The following is a 19,072-nucleotide window of genomic DNA, read 5'->3' as shown; positions in this document are numbered from 1 at the left end:
GACCCAGATCGCAGGGCAGGTATCACGGCAGGCTGCCTCCACCCCTATTGTAACGTTTGGGGATCCACCAAGTGTTAGGACCCATAAGAACAGAAATGTATCATCAGTTAAGTTGGCACAGGTGCAGGGCACAATTTACTGATAGGGGTTAGGGCATAAATCTGTATAATATGTTGTCACACTAAATACCTGTTCACACTGTTACAACCTGCCTCAGTGCTCTGTCAGATGGGTGTGACGGATGGGCTGGTCTGGGCTGGCCACAGAGGGGGTGTGGGGGGGGAAGGAGAGAAATGTGTACACAATGTGGTGGCATGGGGAATCCCCATCCTACCTCCCCACCCCCTGACTGTCCCCACCACCGTCACCCCAAGGATTCGGTGGCACCGAGTGATGGAATGGTAAGCTCACATGCAGGTATCACCCAGGTGGAGGGTGGAATGTGAGTCAGACGGCGTCAAACGATGCGGAGCACCGGAGCTCATCACAGAGCGGGTTGTCATCATCCTCCATCCGATTGACTACCAACCCAGGTCCCCCAACCTGCAGTCCGGCAGGTACGTATCACGGAGGGGGTTGCAGGGTTGCAAGGGGGGTGGGGGTGCGGTGTCTGTGTCCCTGGACAGATAATCCCCCCCCCCCCACCTAGTCGATGAACCTGGAGGCAATCAGAGCGTCCCGTGCCCCATGTTCGTGCCCCATGTTCCACCCACCCTACCCTCGCTCCCACATATCCTCCTGACGTTCATCCTCCTCCTCCAGCACATTTCTCTGCCGTACAATGTTGTGGAGGACGCAGCAGGCCGCCACGATGTGGGCGACCCTCTAAGCATCATAATGGAGGGCCCATCCAGAGTGGTCCAGGTACCTGAACCACATCTTCAGTAGGCCGAAGCACCTCTCTATCACGCACCTGGTTGCTGCATGGACACCGTTATAGCGGGCCTCTGCGTCAGTCTGTGGCCTCTGGATAGGTGTCATCAGCCACGACAACAGTGGATAGCTCCTGTCACCCAGGAGCCAACCCCACAGTCGAGTGGTGGGGTGCGTCTCTGCGTCTCGAATATGTCAGGAATCGTAGCCCAGGTATCAGGCACAGAGTGTATAATGCACAGCTGATGGTCACATATCAGCTGCACGTTCATCAAGTGGAACCCCTTTCAGTTTGTGTAGAGTGGCCAGTCATTGCAGGTGCTCCTAGGGTGACATAAATCCCATCGGTCACCCGCTGGACCCTGTGCACAGCGGCAATGGTAGCGAGCCGCGCTGCTCAGGCAGCCTTGTGGGCTCAGTCCACATTGAACTGGATGTATTGAGCCGACTGGGCATATAGGGCCTCAGTGACAGCGCCGATGCACATATGCACCAAAGTCTGAGATATCTCAGCCAGTTCCCCACTCAGCGCCTGGAAGGACCCATCATGTAAAGGTTTAGGGCGACCCTCAACTTGACGACCGCAGGGAGCAGGTGTCCTCCCCCATACCCCCGCGGTGCCAGGTGCGCCATGATCTGGTAGATATGTTGCACTGTCTCCCTACTCAGCTGGATCTTCGACAACATTCCCGGTCTGGTGGTCCTCGAATGACAGGCGTAGCCGGTAGACGCGAGGCCTCATGCTGCACCTCCTCCTCCTCGGCCTGGTGAGCAGCCGGCTCTCTGTCCTGGGCGGCTGCCTTCTGTTCCCCTGGGGTAGGCTCCGTTGCTGCAGCTTACTCCTCCTCCTCAAGCAGTTCCAGTTAGTACAGCCGCATGGCATCCCCAGGGCTGTGGCACTAGCAGAAAGGCCTCCATTATTGGCTGAATTCCAATATCATTGTCTACAGGGGGTGAAAGGCCGACATGTTAGCATGGTGTATACCCCGTGCCCAACCAGGTCCACTGAGCTACATGGCGACCTGGGTTGGCACTGCGGGCTCTGCCCCGCATGCTTCGACACCCTCTCAGCACCCCTGGCCCCGTCGTTGCCTGGCACTATGGAGGCCTCTGCCGCCTGTCGCTGCTGCCGGGGGTACAGTCAGCTGGCACTGCCCTTGCCAGCAGTACGCTCCGCGGCCCCCACCCGGCGCCACCGTCGACACCACAGTTGGCGTTGCCCTTGAGTGGGTCGCCTGCCCCGCTGGAGTGTGGCGGCCGGCGGGGGGGGGGGGGGGGTGAAAGCTGTGGGGGTACCCATACGGCTGGTGCCACCCTGCAAAATCACGGGCCAAGGTAAATGGCCAGTGGGGTGCGCAGCAAGATGGCTGCCTTGTAGGGCACTGCAATGGCGGTCGGTCCTTGCCTGGACACCGCCCAGTTCCGTGGATTGGCGGCGAGGGGGTCCTTCTACCCCGACAACCACAGCCCACCCCTGGCCACCCTCCAATCCCCCTCCCCCACGACTCTGGCAGAAGCCCCTGGCCAGCGGCCCAGCTGTCAGCACACTATAGCGATGTTGGAAACTTTCTGTACTCCCTCTCTCCCCCTCAGCAGCCGCGGCGCCTGTTTCATGATTTTTGGAAGCACAAGTGGACCTCGCTGTCTGGCATTTCCCCCGGTGCAGGTAGAGAATCACGGAGACTCCGCACTCCGGAGAATGCCGGGTCAGGCCCGCTTCTGATATGCAAACGGCGTGTACTGTACGTGCGTAGTGGAATGCTTTGATGTCACTGTCGAGACATCGGGGAATTGTGATTTGGCATTAATCAGGCATGCGCCATGATTTTGGTGTCAAAACTGATTCTCTGCCCAATCGCCTTTCCTGATTTTTATGGGAAGTGGGGAAGGAGTCAGGCACCTGGCCACCCTTGAACCTACTGTGTGTGCCCAGCAGCTTTAGATGCGCAGGCCAGAATCGGAGTGGACCTCCTTGCCTGTCCTAAGCCCATCGGAGACGCTGTCATTGCTCCACTCCTCTTCCCCTTCCAAGTTCTTGTATGTCCCCCATTTAGCTCTCCCCCCCCCCGCCTATTCAACCTGGCGCCGCACAGCTGGGCCTGTCAACCTGGCCTTCGGAGATATCCAAGAGTTACCTCCAAGCCCAGCTCCCCTTTATTTGGACTGGCTGGATACCAGCAATGGCCACCATTCCCTGCCTGGTGCTACTGGGCTGCAGAGTTGCCAGCCAACTGCCTGGCTGGCAGCTTTCAAAGGTGGGACTTTCTCCCAAGATCAGAATGGAAGTGTCACCTTAAAGCAATTAATGGGGCAATTTAGGGCCACGGCAAGCTCCCTCTGACCTTTTGAGGTGGAGGAGGAGGGGGACAATGTACCGTGGCACCCCTTAAATTCAGCCCATGTTGCCACTCCACGATATAGTAAAATTGTCGGTCCTCCCAAAACCTAAGAAATGATCATCAAGATTAGAGACCAAGACTGAAATTCATATAAAATTGTCCCACAAACAAAAACTAACTTTTCATCTGTTATCCAAGCCAAAACAACTGTGTGCTTTATAATACTAGATGCAACATTTTATGATGAAAGAATAATTAATTGAATAAACCGCATCCCGCTCAGAACATACACTATGTTCTCTTTTTCAACAATGCTGGGTTAGCAGGGAACCTTTATAGACTGCAACCCCATTAAATTACCAGCATATTAATGGAATAATATATCAGAAGGAATTCCATGGTTTCAGGATTAGTGAGAGAGACTAAAGAAAAGTTGAGTGTAAAAAAGGTTAATTAAGATTTCTAAATTGAGGTTCACAAGAAAGTCACTGAGAATGTACCAATTCATAGAAATCTCATTATTTTGAGAACTTGCCTTTGTGAAGTCAATGTTCAGTCCAGGAACCAATGCTAAAGAACCATTCATTGAATCTTGGGCAGGAATTACCCCAAACGTAGGCAAACAGGAGAACTCCTCATTTCCTTCAAAAAGGAATTTCAAGTGATCTGGATCCTTTGTTGTCATGCCGACTCCCAGAGCATAGAGAATAGGCTGCAGATTGGTGTAGGTGTATTCAGTCAAGGGAATCTTTTTACCAACAGCTTCAGCCTGTAATCAAAAGAGAGATGAAAGCAAAAATATTGAGCAGGCCAGAATCCCCACTTGAATATCACTAGTCATAAAAATGAACTTTAAATCATTCTGAAGGGAGGAAGGCTGTAGTCTCAAAGTGTTGCCTCACAAAACTCAAGAGGAAAGAAAAATTCCCTAGTTATACAGAGCAAGTCATCGGTCAAAATTTTACACATCCCATAGCTGCAGTCCCCCAACCCTGGGAGCTAGTTGGGAGGTTTAGGGAAGAGGGGTGAAAAGTTGACTGGCATAGCGAGGAACATCATGCCTGTCACCTACCCGCCTCCACTGGAATATTACCAGCAGCCAATTAATTGTCATTTATGGGCCTCTTCCTTCTGCCATTGTTATTTTAATCAGCTGTTGGGGGAGCCCACACTATACAGCAAGACCATCAGAAATAGAGTAGGCCATTTGGCTCCTTCAGCCTGCTCTGCCTTTCCAACATTTTTCACATCCACTTTCCTGCCCTTTCCCCATAACCCTTGATTCATTCTCAGTCTTAAATTGGCACCCCTTCATTCTAAAACTACGCCCTTTGGTCCTAGATTCTCCCAAGAGGGGAAACATCCACCAGCATTTACCCTGTCAAGTCCCTTAGGAATCCTGTATGTTTCATAAGAACATAAGAAGTAGGATTCAGGTGGCGCATGCGAGCGGAGCGGTCGCGCTGGAGAGAGGATCCCGCCGGTCTGCGGCATTTCAGCGTTTTCCAGGGGTTTCCCCGTGATTTCGCCAGTCGGGATTTCTTCGTCCCTTGGGGACTGGCGCCGGATCGGGGGCCGGTTTGGAGCCGGTGGGGACCCTCCGTGATCGGAGGAGCAGGGGCATCGAGCCTGAAGCAAGGGTCGGGGAGGAGCATGGCCTGCGGCAAGGCCTGAATCCAGCACAAATGTAGAGGGGGAGCAGTGCACACCGGGTGGTCCCCGCTGAAAATGAATGTTTGGGATGTTTGAAGTCTGGTCCCAGGAGAAGAGATGTTTTGAACTTTGATTTGGGAAAAAAAAATTTAAGTATTTTATTTTATTTTATTATTTATTTATCTTGAGATTGAAGAAAGAAGGAGAAAAATACAAAGTGGTTAATGGATGCCAAAAACAGCTGTGAAGAAGGGAGGAAATGCGGGTTCGCCACCAAAGGAGGACCAGTAAAAGCGCTAAGATGGCGGATGCCGGACCGCGTGGTGGGCTGCACTACTTACGGTGGAAAGGATGACCGAGGTGATGGCTGTGGAGCTGGAGAAGCAATTTGCGAGGCAATGGAGGCATTGAGGAAGGAGATGTCGGTCGCACTGAGATCATTGGTGGAGGAGGCAATCGCCCCGGTGAGGGAGGAACGTGGCAAAGACATTGGCCGAGGTGAGAGAACAGGATGAAGAAAGTGGAGGAGGCCGTGTCGCAGCACAGCGACCAGCTCATCTCGATGGGAGACGAACTACAGAGGGTGGTGGAGGTCAACAGCGGACTCCAAGCAAAGCGCGAGGACTTGGAAAACTGCTCGAGGCGGCAAAACCTGAGAATTGTGATCTTGCCTGAAGGGACAGAGAGCTCAACGCCAACTGAGTACTTTGCTCAGATGCGGGCGGAATTGATGAGGGAGGGTGAAGACCCCTCCCGGTATGAACTGGACCGAGCTCATCGGTCGTTAAGGCCGAAACCCAAACTCAATGAGCCGCTGAGAGCAGTAATTATCTGCTTCCATAAATACCACATGAAGGAGGTGTTGTTAAACTGGGCGACGCAGAGGCGGGAGGTGCAGTGGGATGGTGCTAGAGCTCGGATTTGCCAGGACTTGACGTGGAGTTGGCAAAGAGAGGAGCGGCATTCAGCCGAGTGAAGGTGGCAATGTACAACAAGGGACTGTGATTTGGTATGGGATACCCGGCAAAGCTGAGGGTGAAGTACAACGCCAAAGATTTTTATTTTGAAACGGTGGAGGCAGCTGAGGCGTTCATGAAGGCAGAAGGCTTGGGACAGAAGTGAGGAGTGGAGCTGGAAAAGAGATCATGGACTGTGATTGGGGAGCTGGAAAATGTACAAATGTTATAACTTTCTTTTCACAACCTGTATTGTAACTTAATTGACTTCACATTGTTATGGAGTTTTAGTTTTTGTTTGGTTTGATTGGCATTTTTGTTTCTTTTTTTTTGTTGCAACGGTTAAATGTTATTTTATTGAATTGCATGGGTTAGATTGTTTTTCTTTTTCTTCTGGGACTGGGTGGGAGGGGACAGTATGGCTTTGGGGGGGCCACTTTTAACTAAAGTCAGCTAGTGAACGGAGGTGAGGTGAGGGCTGCGGACATTGGAGCCTGGTTAGCAGGTTACGATGGGCCTACGAGGTGAGTGAGCGGGGTGGATCGATACTTCGTGAGATTGTTTCAAGGGGAAGTGCAGGGGTGGATTCTGGGAGGGGGAGGGGGGTTGATGTTAATAATGGAAAGGGACGGGTCAGGCTCATGGGGGAAGGTGGGGTGGTATGATGATGGTGGATAAGGAAGGGGGGGGGGTGAGAGACCCCCAGTTAGGATAGTCACGTGGAACGGGAGGGGGTTGGGAGGCCTAGTCAAGAGGTCAAGGGTGCTGGCACATCTTAAAAGTTTGAAGGCCGATGTAGCAATGCTGCAGGAGACTCATTTGAGGGCGAAGGATCAAGTGAGACTTAAAAAGGTCAGGTGTTTCATTCTGGATTTGACGGAATGGCTAGAGGGGTAATGGTAATGGTCAGCAAAGGGTACGGTTCCAGATGGAGAAGGTGGTTGCAGATCAGGGGGTAGGTATGTGATTGTGACAGGGGCACTGGAGGGGAGGCTAGTGGCACTAGTAAGTGTATATGGTCCCAATTGGGATGATGTGAGATTCGCAAAGAAGTCGTGTGGGGCTATCCCCGACTTGGGGGGACACAAACTGATAGTGGGTGGGGACTGGAACTTGGTGCAGGAGCCAAAATTGGACAGGTCACGGCCGCGCTGACTGGTCCCGTGAGATGGGGGGGGGGGGGGGGGGGGGGGGGGTGAAGGCACTGGCTGGGCTAATGGTGAAATGGGAGGGGTGGACCCTTGGAGGTTTCTGCACCCGAGGGAACGGGAGTACTCGTTTTTCTCAGCGGTCCATAAGGTATACTCGCGGATTGACTTTTTCATGGTGGGGAAGGTGCTGCTGGCTGGGGTTAAAGGGTCGGAGGACTCGGCAATTGCAATATCAGATCATGCTCCACATTAGGTGGATATAGTACTGAAGAAGGGGATGGTACAGAAGCCAGGGTGGAAGTTAGATGTGGGACTGTTGGGGGACCGAGTGTTCTATGACAAAATTGAAAAAGTAATCGAGGAATATGTCGGGATTAACTGCACGGGTGAGGTGTCAAAGGCGGTTGTCTGGGAGGCTTTAAAGTCGGTGGTGAGGGTGAGGTGATCTTGTCCAAGGCTAGGCTAGACAAAGAGGAGAGGGTGGAATGTCAGAGGGTAATAGAGGAGATGCTGGAGGTAGACAGGAGGTATGCAGAAGATAGGGACCCAGCGCAGTTAGAAAAGAGGAAGGAACTCCAGGCAAGCTTTGATCGACTACCAGGGAGGCGGTACGCCAATTGAGGCGAGCAAGGGGGGCAGTTTACGAGCATAGAGAGAAGGCGGGTCAGCTCTGTAGGGAGGCTGCGGCAAGGGAAATTGTCCAGGTGCGTGAAAAGGCAGGGAAGCTGGTGGTAGCTCCAGATCAGATTAACAAGGTCTTTAAGGAATTCTATGAGAGATTGTACAGGTCAGAGCCTCCTGGGAGAACCCGGGAGACGCAGGAATTTCTAGATGGGCTGGAGTACCCGGTTCGGGGAGGGGGTCAAGCTACATTAAAGGGGGCGATAGTGGAGCAGGAGAGAAAAGATACGTTTGGGAGGATGCAGTCGGGAAAGGTGGCAGGGCCGGATGGGTTTCCGGTGAAATATTAAAAGAAATTCAAAAATAGGCTGGTACCACTTATAGTATGTTTGAGGAGGCGATAGGGAAGGGTGTGTTACCACAAACTTTGGGGCAGGCATGGATTTCCCTGTTACTTATTAAAGATAAGGATCCGACGGAGTGTGGGTCACATAGGCCCATATCACTTTTAAACGTGGACGCAAAGATATTGGCGAAGGTACTGGCAGGTAGGCTAGTGGAGTGCCTCCAGAAGGTGATAGGTGAAGATCAGATGGGGTTTGTGAGAGGGCGGCAGCTCTTTTCGAACATTAGTCGGGTATTGAACGTGGTTATGGTACTGGCGGAAGGGAAGAAAACAGAGGTGGTTGTGGCATTGGACGCCAAGAAAGTGTTTGACCGGGTAGAATGGGGGTACTTGGTGGCAGTTTGGACTAAGATTTGTGGACTGGGTAAAGCTTTATAAAAGGAGCCGAGGGCCAGTGTCCACACAAATACCATCAGCTCAGAATACATTCCTCTCCACCGTGGGACGAGGCAGGGATGTCCTATGTCCCCCCTGCTGTTTGCACTCGCGATTGAGCCATTGGTCATCGCGTTAAGAGATTTGGGGATATGGAAAGGGATAGTGCGGGGGGGGGGGGGGATAGAACATAGGGTGTTCTTATATGCCGATGACTTGTGTCATGTGAGGGTATCTTTAAGACATGGATGTTGAAGCAATTTACCTTTAAAAAAACAGTGATGTCAGAGAGTGGGTAGGGCTGAGCTCAGGTCACCCATTTTGCAGGTTTTTAGTTTCAGTTTTGAAAAAGAGCTGGTGTGTGCCTGTGTGTTTCCAGAGAGCTGCAGTTAGTTTGAAAAGAGCTTGTGAGTGTCTGTGTTTTGCAGTGAGCTGGATTTGCTGTGATGTCTACCATAAAAGACCATCTCTGGATCATTTGGCTGATTTAATCTCATAAATATATAAACCTTTAACCTGATGCGATTTTGTTTAAAGGTGTTAAGTGTCTTGGAAGTTTGAAGGAACATTTCAAGGAATTATTTACTGTTGCAATATTTTCTGAGTTATCTTTGAAGTAAGGGATGTTAAGAGAGCCAATGTTTATTTAAGATGTTAAGTTGAATTCATGGAATAAACAGTGTTTTGTGTTTAAAAACCCACGTGTCCATAATTGTAATCCCGCACCTAGGGAAAAAGCCATGTGCTAGGAAAAGCAACAAATCCATTAAAGGGAGTGGTTGGTTGAACTCCATGATACATTTTGGGGTTCTGAAAACGCCTCGACAATAACAATTGGGGGCTCGAGGGGGATAAAAGTCTATCTATTTGATTGGCTTTTGTGAACTTAAAGACAGTGAAGGATTGTTGCTTTTCCGGTGTGGTATTTTAGTTTAAGTGGGGAAAATGCTGTGAACAATGGCTCTTTCAGAGGCTCAGAGGTTTTTGGGGGTGGAGAATGTTACACGTAGTACTTTACGGACAGAACCGAAAAGCAGACTGTTAGATTTGGCAAGAACATTGCAGTTAACATTACCTGACAAAATGCGCAAAGATGAGGTAATTATGGCGGTGGTTAAGCATTTAAAGTTGCCTGAGATACCGTTTGACTCATTGGAAATGGCAAAAATTCAGTTGCAAATTAAACAAATGGAACATGAGAAAGAATTAAAGCGGCTGGCATACGAGAGTGAGAGAGAGGAAAAAGAAAGAGAAAGAGTGGAAAAAGAAAGAGAAAGAGAGAGAGAGAGGAAAAAGAAAAGGAGGGAGAAGAAAGGAGAACAGAAAGAATAGCCCTAGCAGAACAAAAAGAAAAAGAAAGGGAGATACAGATCAGGGAAAAAGATAAAGAGAGGGAGTTTGAACTTCAGAAAATGGCCATGAAACATGACAATCAGTTAAAATTGGCAGACGTAAAGGGAAATGTACAGTTGGATGATAGTGATGAGGATAGTGAGAAAGAGCGTCATAGTCGAAGGCTTGGTGGGAATATTTTTTAATATTTCCAAGCATTGCCAAGGTTTGACGAGAAGGAAGTGGAAGCCTTTTTCATTTCATTTGAGAAGGTAGCTAAACAAATGAAATGGCCACAGGACATGTGGGTATTACTGATTCAAACCAAGCTGGTAGGTAGAGCTAGTTAAGTGTTTGCATCACTACCGGAGGAGGTATCTGGAACGTATAAGGAAGTGAAGAAATCCATCTTAAGTGCATATGAGTTAGTGCCTGAAGCTTACAGACAAAGGTTTAGAAATTTAAGGAAAGAATTTGGTCAAACATACAAGGAGTTTGAAAGACTCAAACAGAGTAATTTTGATAGGTGGATAAGGGCTTTGAACATAGACCAAACGTATGAAGCTCTCAGAGAAATTATACTTTTGGAGGAGTTCAAAAATTCAATTCCTGATGTAGTGACAACTCATGTGGAAGAATAGAGGGTTAAAACTGCGAGATTAGCAGCGGAAATGGCAGATGATTATGAATTAGTTCATAAATCAAAGATTGGTTTCCGATATCAGTTTCAGGGATACAAACTGGGGACATGAGAAATACTCAAGTGGTAAAGGTAAAGGTGATCTGATGGGAGACAATAAAGAGAGTGTACCTCAGATTAAAAAAGAAATCCAGGAGGGCGGAAAAGAAATGAAAAGTTTCAGATGTTTTCACTGTAATAAACTAGGCCATGTAAAGTCACAGTGTTGGTGGTTGAAGAAAAGCACTAGGAAGGCTGATGTGGTAAAACAGGATAAGACAGTGGGGTTTGTTAGAGTGGTAAAGGAAGGCCCAAGAGAAGCGAAGGAGGTGCAAACGATTGTACAGCCTGTTCAAGAAGTAATTGTTCAGAAGGTGCCAGATGTATTTAAAGAATTTACTTGTGTGGGTAAAGTTTACTCATGTGTATCAGGAGGAGCAGGTAAAGAAGTCACTATTTTAAGAGATACAGGGACTAGTCAATCTTTAATGGTAAGAGATGAGAGAAGCATATTGCCAGAAAAAGTGGTGATATGTGGAATTCAGGGTGAGAGGAGTTGTGTTCCATTATAGAAGGTAAGGTTGGAAAGTCCAGTGAAGAGTGGTGAAGTGGTAGTAGGGGTAATAGAGAAACTATCTTGTCCAGGAATACAGTTTATCTTGGGTAATGATATAGCTGGATCACAGGTGGGAGTGATGCCTACTGTGGTTGATAAGCTGGTGTAAAATCAGTCAACTGAAGTGTTGAAGGACGAATATCCGGGAAAATTTCCGGATTGTGTAGTAACAAGGTGGCAAAGTCACAGGTTAAGACAAGAGGAGAAATCAAAGAGTAAAGATGAAGTGGAAGTGCAATTATCAGAAACGATTTTTGATCAGATGGTTGAAAAAGAACAAGAACAGGTGGAGAATGAGGCGGATATTTTTAGTTCAGGAAAATTGGCGGAGTTACAACAGGAAGATGTAGAAATAAAACGGATATATCAGAAAGCATATACGGAAGGGGAATCTGAGAGTATACCAGAGTGTTATTACCGTAAAAATGATGTCTTGATGAGAAAATGGAGACCTGTACATATGCAGGCGGATGAAAAGTGGGCAGAAGTTCATCAAGTAGCATTGCCAGTAGGGTATAGAAAGGAGGTGTTGCGCGTTGCACGAGGTACCAGTGGGAGGTCATTTGGGAATGAGGAAAACTCAAGCTAAAATCCAGAAACATTTTTATTGGCCTGGACTACATGAAGATGTAGTTAAAGTTTGTCGATCATGTCACACATGTCAAGTGACAGGGAAACCTCAAGCAGTGATAAAACCAGCGCCCTTAATACCCATTCCAGCATTTGAGGAACCTTTTACAAGGGTCCTAATGGATTGTGTAGGACCGCTTCCTGAAACAAAAAGTGGGAATCAATATCTTTTGACTGTAATGGATGTGTCTACTAGGTTTCCAGAGGCCATTCCAGTACGTAATCTTACAACTAAAAGGATTGTGGAGAAGTTACTTAAATTCTTTACTAGATATGGACTACCCACAGAAATTCAATCGGATCAAGGAACAAATTTTATTTCAAAGTTATTCAAAGAAGTTATGGATAGCTTAGGAATAAAACAATTTAAATCAACTGCGTACCATCCAGAATCGCAGGGAGCGTTCGAAAGGTGGCATCAGACATTAAAGACAATGTTGAGGGCGTATTGTCAAGATTATCCAGAGGATTGGGATAGAGGAATCCCATTCGTATTGTTTGCAATTAGGGATGCACCTAATGAGTCTACCAAATATAGTCCTTTTGAACTACTTTTTGGTCATGAGGTAAGAGGACCACTTAAATTGATTAAGGAAAAATTAGTGGGTGAAAAATCGGAAATTACACTATTGGATCACGTGTCAAATTTTAGGGAACGATTAAATAGACCAGGTGAATTGGCTAGACGACATTTGAAAGTTGCACAAAATGTGATGAAACGGGTAGCGGACAAGAAATCCAAAGTTCGTAGTTTTGCCAGTGGGGATAAAGTTTTAGCGTTGTTACCAGTGGTAGGGGTGCCTTTAAAAGCAAGGTTTTGAGGACCATATCAGGTTGAAAGGAAATTAAGTGAGGTGAATTATGTGGTAAAAACACCAGATAGAAGGAAGACTCAACGAGTGTGTCATGTGAATATGCTTAAAAGGTACTTTGAAAGGGAAGGAGAGAAAAAGGAGGTTTTAATGATTCTAACTCAAAGTGATGAACCAAATCCAGATGACTGTGAATTTGAAATACCTCAAATTAAATTGGAAAATGAGGATGTTCTTAAAAATTGGGATGAATTGTTGTTACCTTCCGGAGGAAAAACAAACTGACCTGAAAGAGTTTTTGATATCACATGGGCAAGACTGTAGAGATAAATTGGGAAGTACTAAAGTGGCTATACATGATGTAGATGTGGGAAATGCTGTCCCTATCAAACAACATCCATATAGACTTAATCCTTTAAAAAAATAATCACTTTCCTTGCGGAGTTTCCATTCTCCTCAAGACGAAGGGAAATAATGCGATTTCTTAGCATGAGTGGATTTGATCGAACAGCTGTGCAAAGGTTTTGTGGCGTGATTACTCCACTGATGGAATTGCTGAAGAAACGTAAAAAAATTCAATGGACAGCGGACTTTCAACAGGCATTTGACTGCCTGAAAGATGTGATCACAAATGCCCCTGTATTGGAGAATTGCAAGGGACTCTGTGGTCAGTTTGAACTAAAGTATCCGGGGCGTCATTCTCCGCCGGCGGGAGTCTCCGTTTTGCCGGCGCCCGGGGGTTTCCCGACGGCGTGGGGCTGCCCCACAATGGGAAACCCCATTGACCGGCCGGCGTTACGGAGACTCCCGCCGGCCGGTCGGCGCAGAAATGTGGCGGGGCGGGTAGGAGAATTTCGCCCCTGATTCTGAAGAGAAATGCCGAGGAGTAGAGGAATGGATGGATCGTGCAGAACAGTGCTCCAAAAGCTAGTGATTTGAAACAAACCTGTTGGACTTTAACCTGGTGTTGTAAGACTTCTTACGGTAAATGTGAGGTCATCCATTTTGGTAGAAATAACAACAAAATGGCTGATTATTTAACACCTGGAGTACTATGTACAGTTTTGCTCTCCTTACTTGAGAAAGGATGTACTGGCACTGGAAGGTGTGCAGAGGAGATTCACTAGGTAGATTCTGGAGTTGAGAGGATTAGTTTATGAGGAGAGACTAAGTAGACTGGGACTATACTCAATGGAATTTAGAACAGTACGAAGTCTTACAACACCAGGTTAAAGTCCTCCACTGTCCCTCAATTGTCCCACCACAAAGTCTTTGCTCCCAATCTACCCTGGCCAACTCCTCCTCATTCCATTATAACCTCCTTTGTTTAAGCACAAGACACTGATATTGGATTTTACCTTCTCACCATCTATCTGTATTTTAAATTCAACCATACTATAATCGCTCCTTCCGAGAAGATCCCTAACTATGAGATCATTAATTATTCCTGTATCATTACACAGGACCAGATCTAGCTTGCTCCCTCGTAGGTTCCATTACATACTGTTTGGGGAAACTATTGCGGATACATTCTATGAACTCCTCCTCAAGGCTACCCTGACCGACCTGGTTTGACCAATCGACAGATAGATTAAAATTCCACAAGATAATTGCCGTACCATTTTTACATGCATCAGGTATTTCTTTGTTTATTGCCCGTCCCATCATGATATTATTATTTTGGATTGGATTTGTTTATTGTCATGTGTACCGAGGTACAGTGAAAAGTATTTTTCTGCGAGCAGCTCAAACAGATCATTTAGTACATGAAAAGAAAAGAAAATGAAAAATGCATAATAGGTACACAAGGTACACAATGTAAATACATAGATACCAGCATCGGGTGAAGCTTACCAGAGCGTAGTATTAATCAGGTCAGTCCATAAGAGGGCTGTTTAGGAGCCTGGTAACAGTGAGGAAGAAGCTGTTTTTGAATCTGTTTGTGCGTGTTCTCAGATTTTTTATTTGGTGGCCATAGACTGTCTATCACTGACGTTTTCTCCTATTTCAAATTTCCACCCAAATAGATTCAACCTTTTTTTCTATAGAACCTATATCACCTCTCACTACCACCCTGATGGTACCATTAAATATCAGTGCTACACCACCTCCCTTACCTTCCTGTCTGTCCTTCCGAATAGTCTGATACCCCTGGATATTTAACTCCCAGTCGTGACCATCTTGCAACCATGTCTCTGTAATGGCCACTAAATCATACTCATTCACGATGATCTGTGATGTCAACTCATTTATCTTGTTTCGAATACTACGAGCATTCAGGTAAAGTGACTTTATGCTAGTTTTAATACCTTCTTTTTGAATCCTAACACCTCCATTAATAACATCTCTGGAGTTCTTCTTCCCTTTATATTTTTTTCATAACTTTCCATGGAGTTGAACCCACCTTCCCACCTTCAATGAAGTCACCTCTCATTCTTCTAAATTCCAATGAGTAGAGTCCCAACCTCATAGTCATAGAGGGGTACAGCACAGAAAAAGCGCTACAGACCATCACATCTGCACCAGTCAAAAACAACCACCTAATCTAAAACCCATTTTTTTTTCTGATTAAGGGGCAATTTAGCATGGCCAATTCACCTGCCCTGCACATCTTTGGGTTGTGGGGATAAGACCCTTGCAGACATGTGGAGAACGTGCAAACTCCACAAGAACAGTGTCCCAGGGCCGGGTTCGAACCCGGGTCCGCAGTGCGGTGATGCAGCAGTGTTAACCACTGTGCCACTATGCCGCCCCATCCTATTTTTCAGCACTTCGACCATTGTCTTGGCATCGCAAGTGCACATCAAAATATTTAAATGTTATGAGGGTCTCTGCCTCAGGCAGCGAGTTCCAGACTCCCACCACCTTCTGGGTGAAATACATTTTCCTCACATCTCCTCTAAACCTCCTGCCCCTCTCTGCCTCATGGTCATTAATCCTTCCACCAAAGGGAAAAGTTTATTCCTGTCTACTTCATCTATGTCCCTCAACTTTATACATCTCAATCATGTCATCCGTCCGTCCCCCCCCCCCCCCCTTAGTCTCCTCTGCTCCAAGGAAAACAACCCCAGTCTATCCAATCTCTCTTTATAACTAAAACTCTCCAGCCCAGGCAACATCATGGTAAATCTCATCTGCACCCTTTCCAGTGCTATCACATCCCTCCTATAATGTGGATTTCAGAACTGCACACAATTGTCTAGCTGTGGCCTAACCAACGTTTTATACAGTTCCAGCATAACCTCTCTGCTCTTAAACTCTATACCATATGTATAAATAATCACTGTATCCACCTCCTCTGCTACCTCAAGGGACTAATGGCACATCCAAATCTCTGATCCTCGGTGCTTCCCAGGGTCCTGCCATTTGTCATGTATTCCCTTCCCTCGTTTGTCCTGTCCAAGCGAATCATAACACACTTATCCGGATTGAATTCCATTTGCCAATGATCAGCCCTTTTTACCAGCCCGTCTATATCCTCCTGTAATCTCGGGCTATCCTCCTCACTATTTACCATCTCACCAATTTCTGAATCATCCGCAAACCTAATGATCAACCCTCCTACATTCATGTCATTTATATAAACCACAAAAAGCAAGGGCCCCAACATTGATCCCTGTGGGACCCAACTAGACACAGTCTTCCAGTCAGAAAAACACCCCTCAATCAACACCCGCTGCTTCCTGCTACTCAGCCAATTCTGGATCCAATTTGCCAAATTTCCTTGGATCCCATGGGCTCTTACCTTCGCTATCAGTCTCTCATGTGGGACCTTATCAAAAGCCTTGCTGCGTCCAACTTGTCCAAGTCAAATGCATTTCGCTCATCTACACACCTGGTCACTTCTTTGAAAAATTAATTTGCCATACATGACCTCCCCTTAACAAAACCATGCTGACTGTTCTTGATTAGTACCTGCCTCTCCAAATGCAGATTAATTCCGTCTCCCAGAATTGCTTCGAATAGTTTCCCCACCACTAAGGTTAGTTAGACTGAGTGACTTGTAGTTTCCTGGTTTATCCCTTTCTCCATTCTTGGACATTGTCTATCCTCCAGTCCTTCGGCACCTCTCCTGTGGCCAGAGAGTAATTGAAAATTATTGTCAGCGCCCCTCCTGTTCCCTCCCTTACCTCAATCAGCAGCCCGGGATACATTTCATCTGTCCCTGGCTATTTGTCTACTTTTAAGCCTGCCAGACCACTCGTAACCTCCTCTCTCTCTATGTTAATCTCTTTAATTTTATCACAGTCCTTCTCCCTAATTTCTATACCTCACCGTCCCTCTCATGTGTGAACACTGACACAAAGTATTCATTTAGAACCCTACCTACATCAAATTACCACTGTGGTCCTTAATGGGCCCTACTCTTCCTCTAGTTATCCTTTTACCCTTACTCTGACCAAATCATACCTGATCTTGTTAAAATTGGCCTTCCCCCAGTTTAGAACTTTGATCTCAGGACCATCCTTTTCCTTTTCCACAACAATCTTGAATCTAACAGAGTTATGGATCTCAATCAATGATGAGTTCTCAGAGTACAGGAGGGAGATAGAGAACCCAGTGGTATGGTGCAACAACAACAATCTCTGCCTCAATGTCAGCAAAACGAAGGAGTTGGTCATCGACTGCAGGAAATGAAGTGTCATATACACCCCTGTCTGCACCAATGGTGCGCAGGTGGGTATGGTTGACAGTTCCAAATTCCTAGGTGTGCACATTACCAACAATCTGTCCTAGTCCACCCACATCAGCGCTACAGCCAAGGAAGCACAAAAACGCCTATACGTCCTCAGGAAACTAAGGAAATGCACCATAGAAAGCATCCTATTTGGCAGCATCACAGCTTGGTATGGGAACTGCTCGGCCCAAGACCATAAGAAACTAGAGTCGTGAACACAGTCCAGTCCATCACGCGAATTCGCCTCCCACCCATTGACTCTGTCTATATCTCCCACTGCCTTGGGAAAGCGGGCAGCATAATCAAAGACCCCAATCATCGGGGGTATTCTCTCTTCCAATCTCTTCCATCAGGGAGAAGATAAAAAAAGTCTGAGAACATGCACTAACAGGTTCAAAAACAGCTTCTTCCCACAGCTACCAGACTCCTGAATGGCCCTTTTATGAACTGAATGACCTCTCCATGCATCTTCTCTACTGTGTAGCACTACCGTGGAGCGGCACAGTAGTGCTACACAGGGGTTAGCACTGTTGCTTCACAGCGCCAGCGTCCCAAGTTCGATTCCCGGCTTGGGTCACTGTCTGTGCGGAGTCTGCACGTTCTCCCTGTGTCTGCGTGGGTTTCCTCCGGGTGCTCCGGTTTCCTCCCACAAGTCCCAAAAGATGTGCTGTTAGGTTAATTGGACATTCTGAATTCTCCCTTTGTGTACCCGAAGAGGCGCCGGAATGTGGCAATTAGGAGCTTTTCACAGTAACTTCCTTGCAGTGTTAATGTAAGCCTACTTGTAACAATAAGGATTATTATTATTATACTCTGTATGCTTCACCTGATGTCTATGTCTATGTATTTACATTCTGTATTTGTCGTATGTCATATGTTTTTCATGTATGGAATGATCTGCCTGGAATGTACGTAGAACAAGATTTTTCACTGTACTTGGGTACACGTAACAATAAATCTAAATCTAAGGGAATAACAATAGGGCTACAAAGTGCCACAACCAAGGGGACGGAACAATGAATCGCTGCAAGCATCCACCCAGTGCGGTCTCTGTGTGAAGGGAGATTCCAGAGTGCAGGGGACTACCCACGTGGTGGACGCACAGTGGGCGGCCATGTCGGGTGCCCCCTGGACAAAGGGAAACCCCAGAGCGCAGGGGCCCGACCGCATGCAGAGAGCAGTGACAGCGGCCATCCTGGTCGGCCCCCTAACAAAGGGAAACCCCGGAGGGCAGGGGCGAGTCCGCCAGGTAAGTATGGTTAATCCCACAGGAGCGAGGAGACAGAAGCCCCCCGCCAGGTTAGTCACCTGGAACGTAAGGTGACTCAATGGCCCAGTGAAAATATCCAGAGTCCTCACCCACCTAAGAAATATGAAGGCCGACATAGTCTTCCTCCAAGAGACACACCTGAGAGAGCAGGACCGACCTCAGGTAAGGATGGGCTGGGTGGGGCAAACCTACCATTCCTGCTATGGGACGAGGGCCAGGGGGGTGGCAATACTGATCAGCAAGAGGACGATGTTTAGGGCGACAAAGACAGTTCCGGACCCAGGGGGACGGTACATCATGGTCAGCGAGACCCTGGATGGTGCACCGGTAGTACTAGTTAATGTGTACGCGCCCAACTGGGAGGACACAAGCTTCATCAAAAAGACCATGGCAGAAATCCCTGACAGATTAATCATGGGGAGGTCTTCAACGGTGTACAGGATCCAACGACTGACAGATCAAGCTACAAAACGGGGAAAACCTGGGCAACGCGGTGGCGCAGTGGGTTAGCCCTGCTGCCTCACGCCGCCGAGGTCCCAGGTTCGATCCCGGCTCTGGGTCACTGTCCGTGTGGAGTTTGCACATTCTCCCAGTATTTGCGTGGGTTTCACCCCCACAACCCAAAGATGTGCAAGCTAGGTGGATTGGCCATGCTAAATTGCCCCTCAATTGGAAAAAATG

The 19,072-nt window shown here is 47.5% G+C and overlaps 1 protein-coding gene across 1 annotated transcript in view; it reads right to left on the bottom strand.

Moving 5' to 3' along the window:
* Window positions 1–19,072, bottom strand: part of hsd17b4 (hydroxysteroid (17-beta) dehydrogenase 4) — a 208,396-nt gene that overhangs the window by 75,069 nt on the left and 114,255 nt on the right. The window contains exon 13 of the mRNA XM_072516520.1: window positions 3,748–3,981. Coding sequence (XP_072372621.1) covers window positions 3,748–3,981 — 234 coding nt within the window. The remainder of the gene's footprint in view (window positions 1–3,747; window positions 3,982–19,072) is intronic.

The sequence above is a fragment of the Scyliorhinus torazame genome, chromosome 9, assembly GCF_047496885.1.
Source record: "Scyliorhinus torazame isolate Kashiwa2021f chromosome 9, sScyTor2.1, whole genome shotgun sequence".
In the NCBI taxonomy this organism is placed as follows: Eukaryota; Metazoa; Chordata; class Chondrichthyes; order Carcharhiniformes; family Scyliorhinidae; genus Scyliorhinus; species Scyliorhinus torazame.
This window is presented reverse-complemented; position numbering and strand designations above follow the sequence as displayed.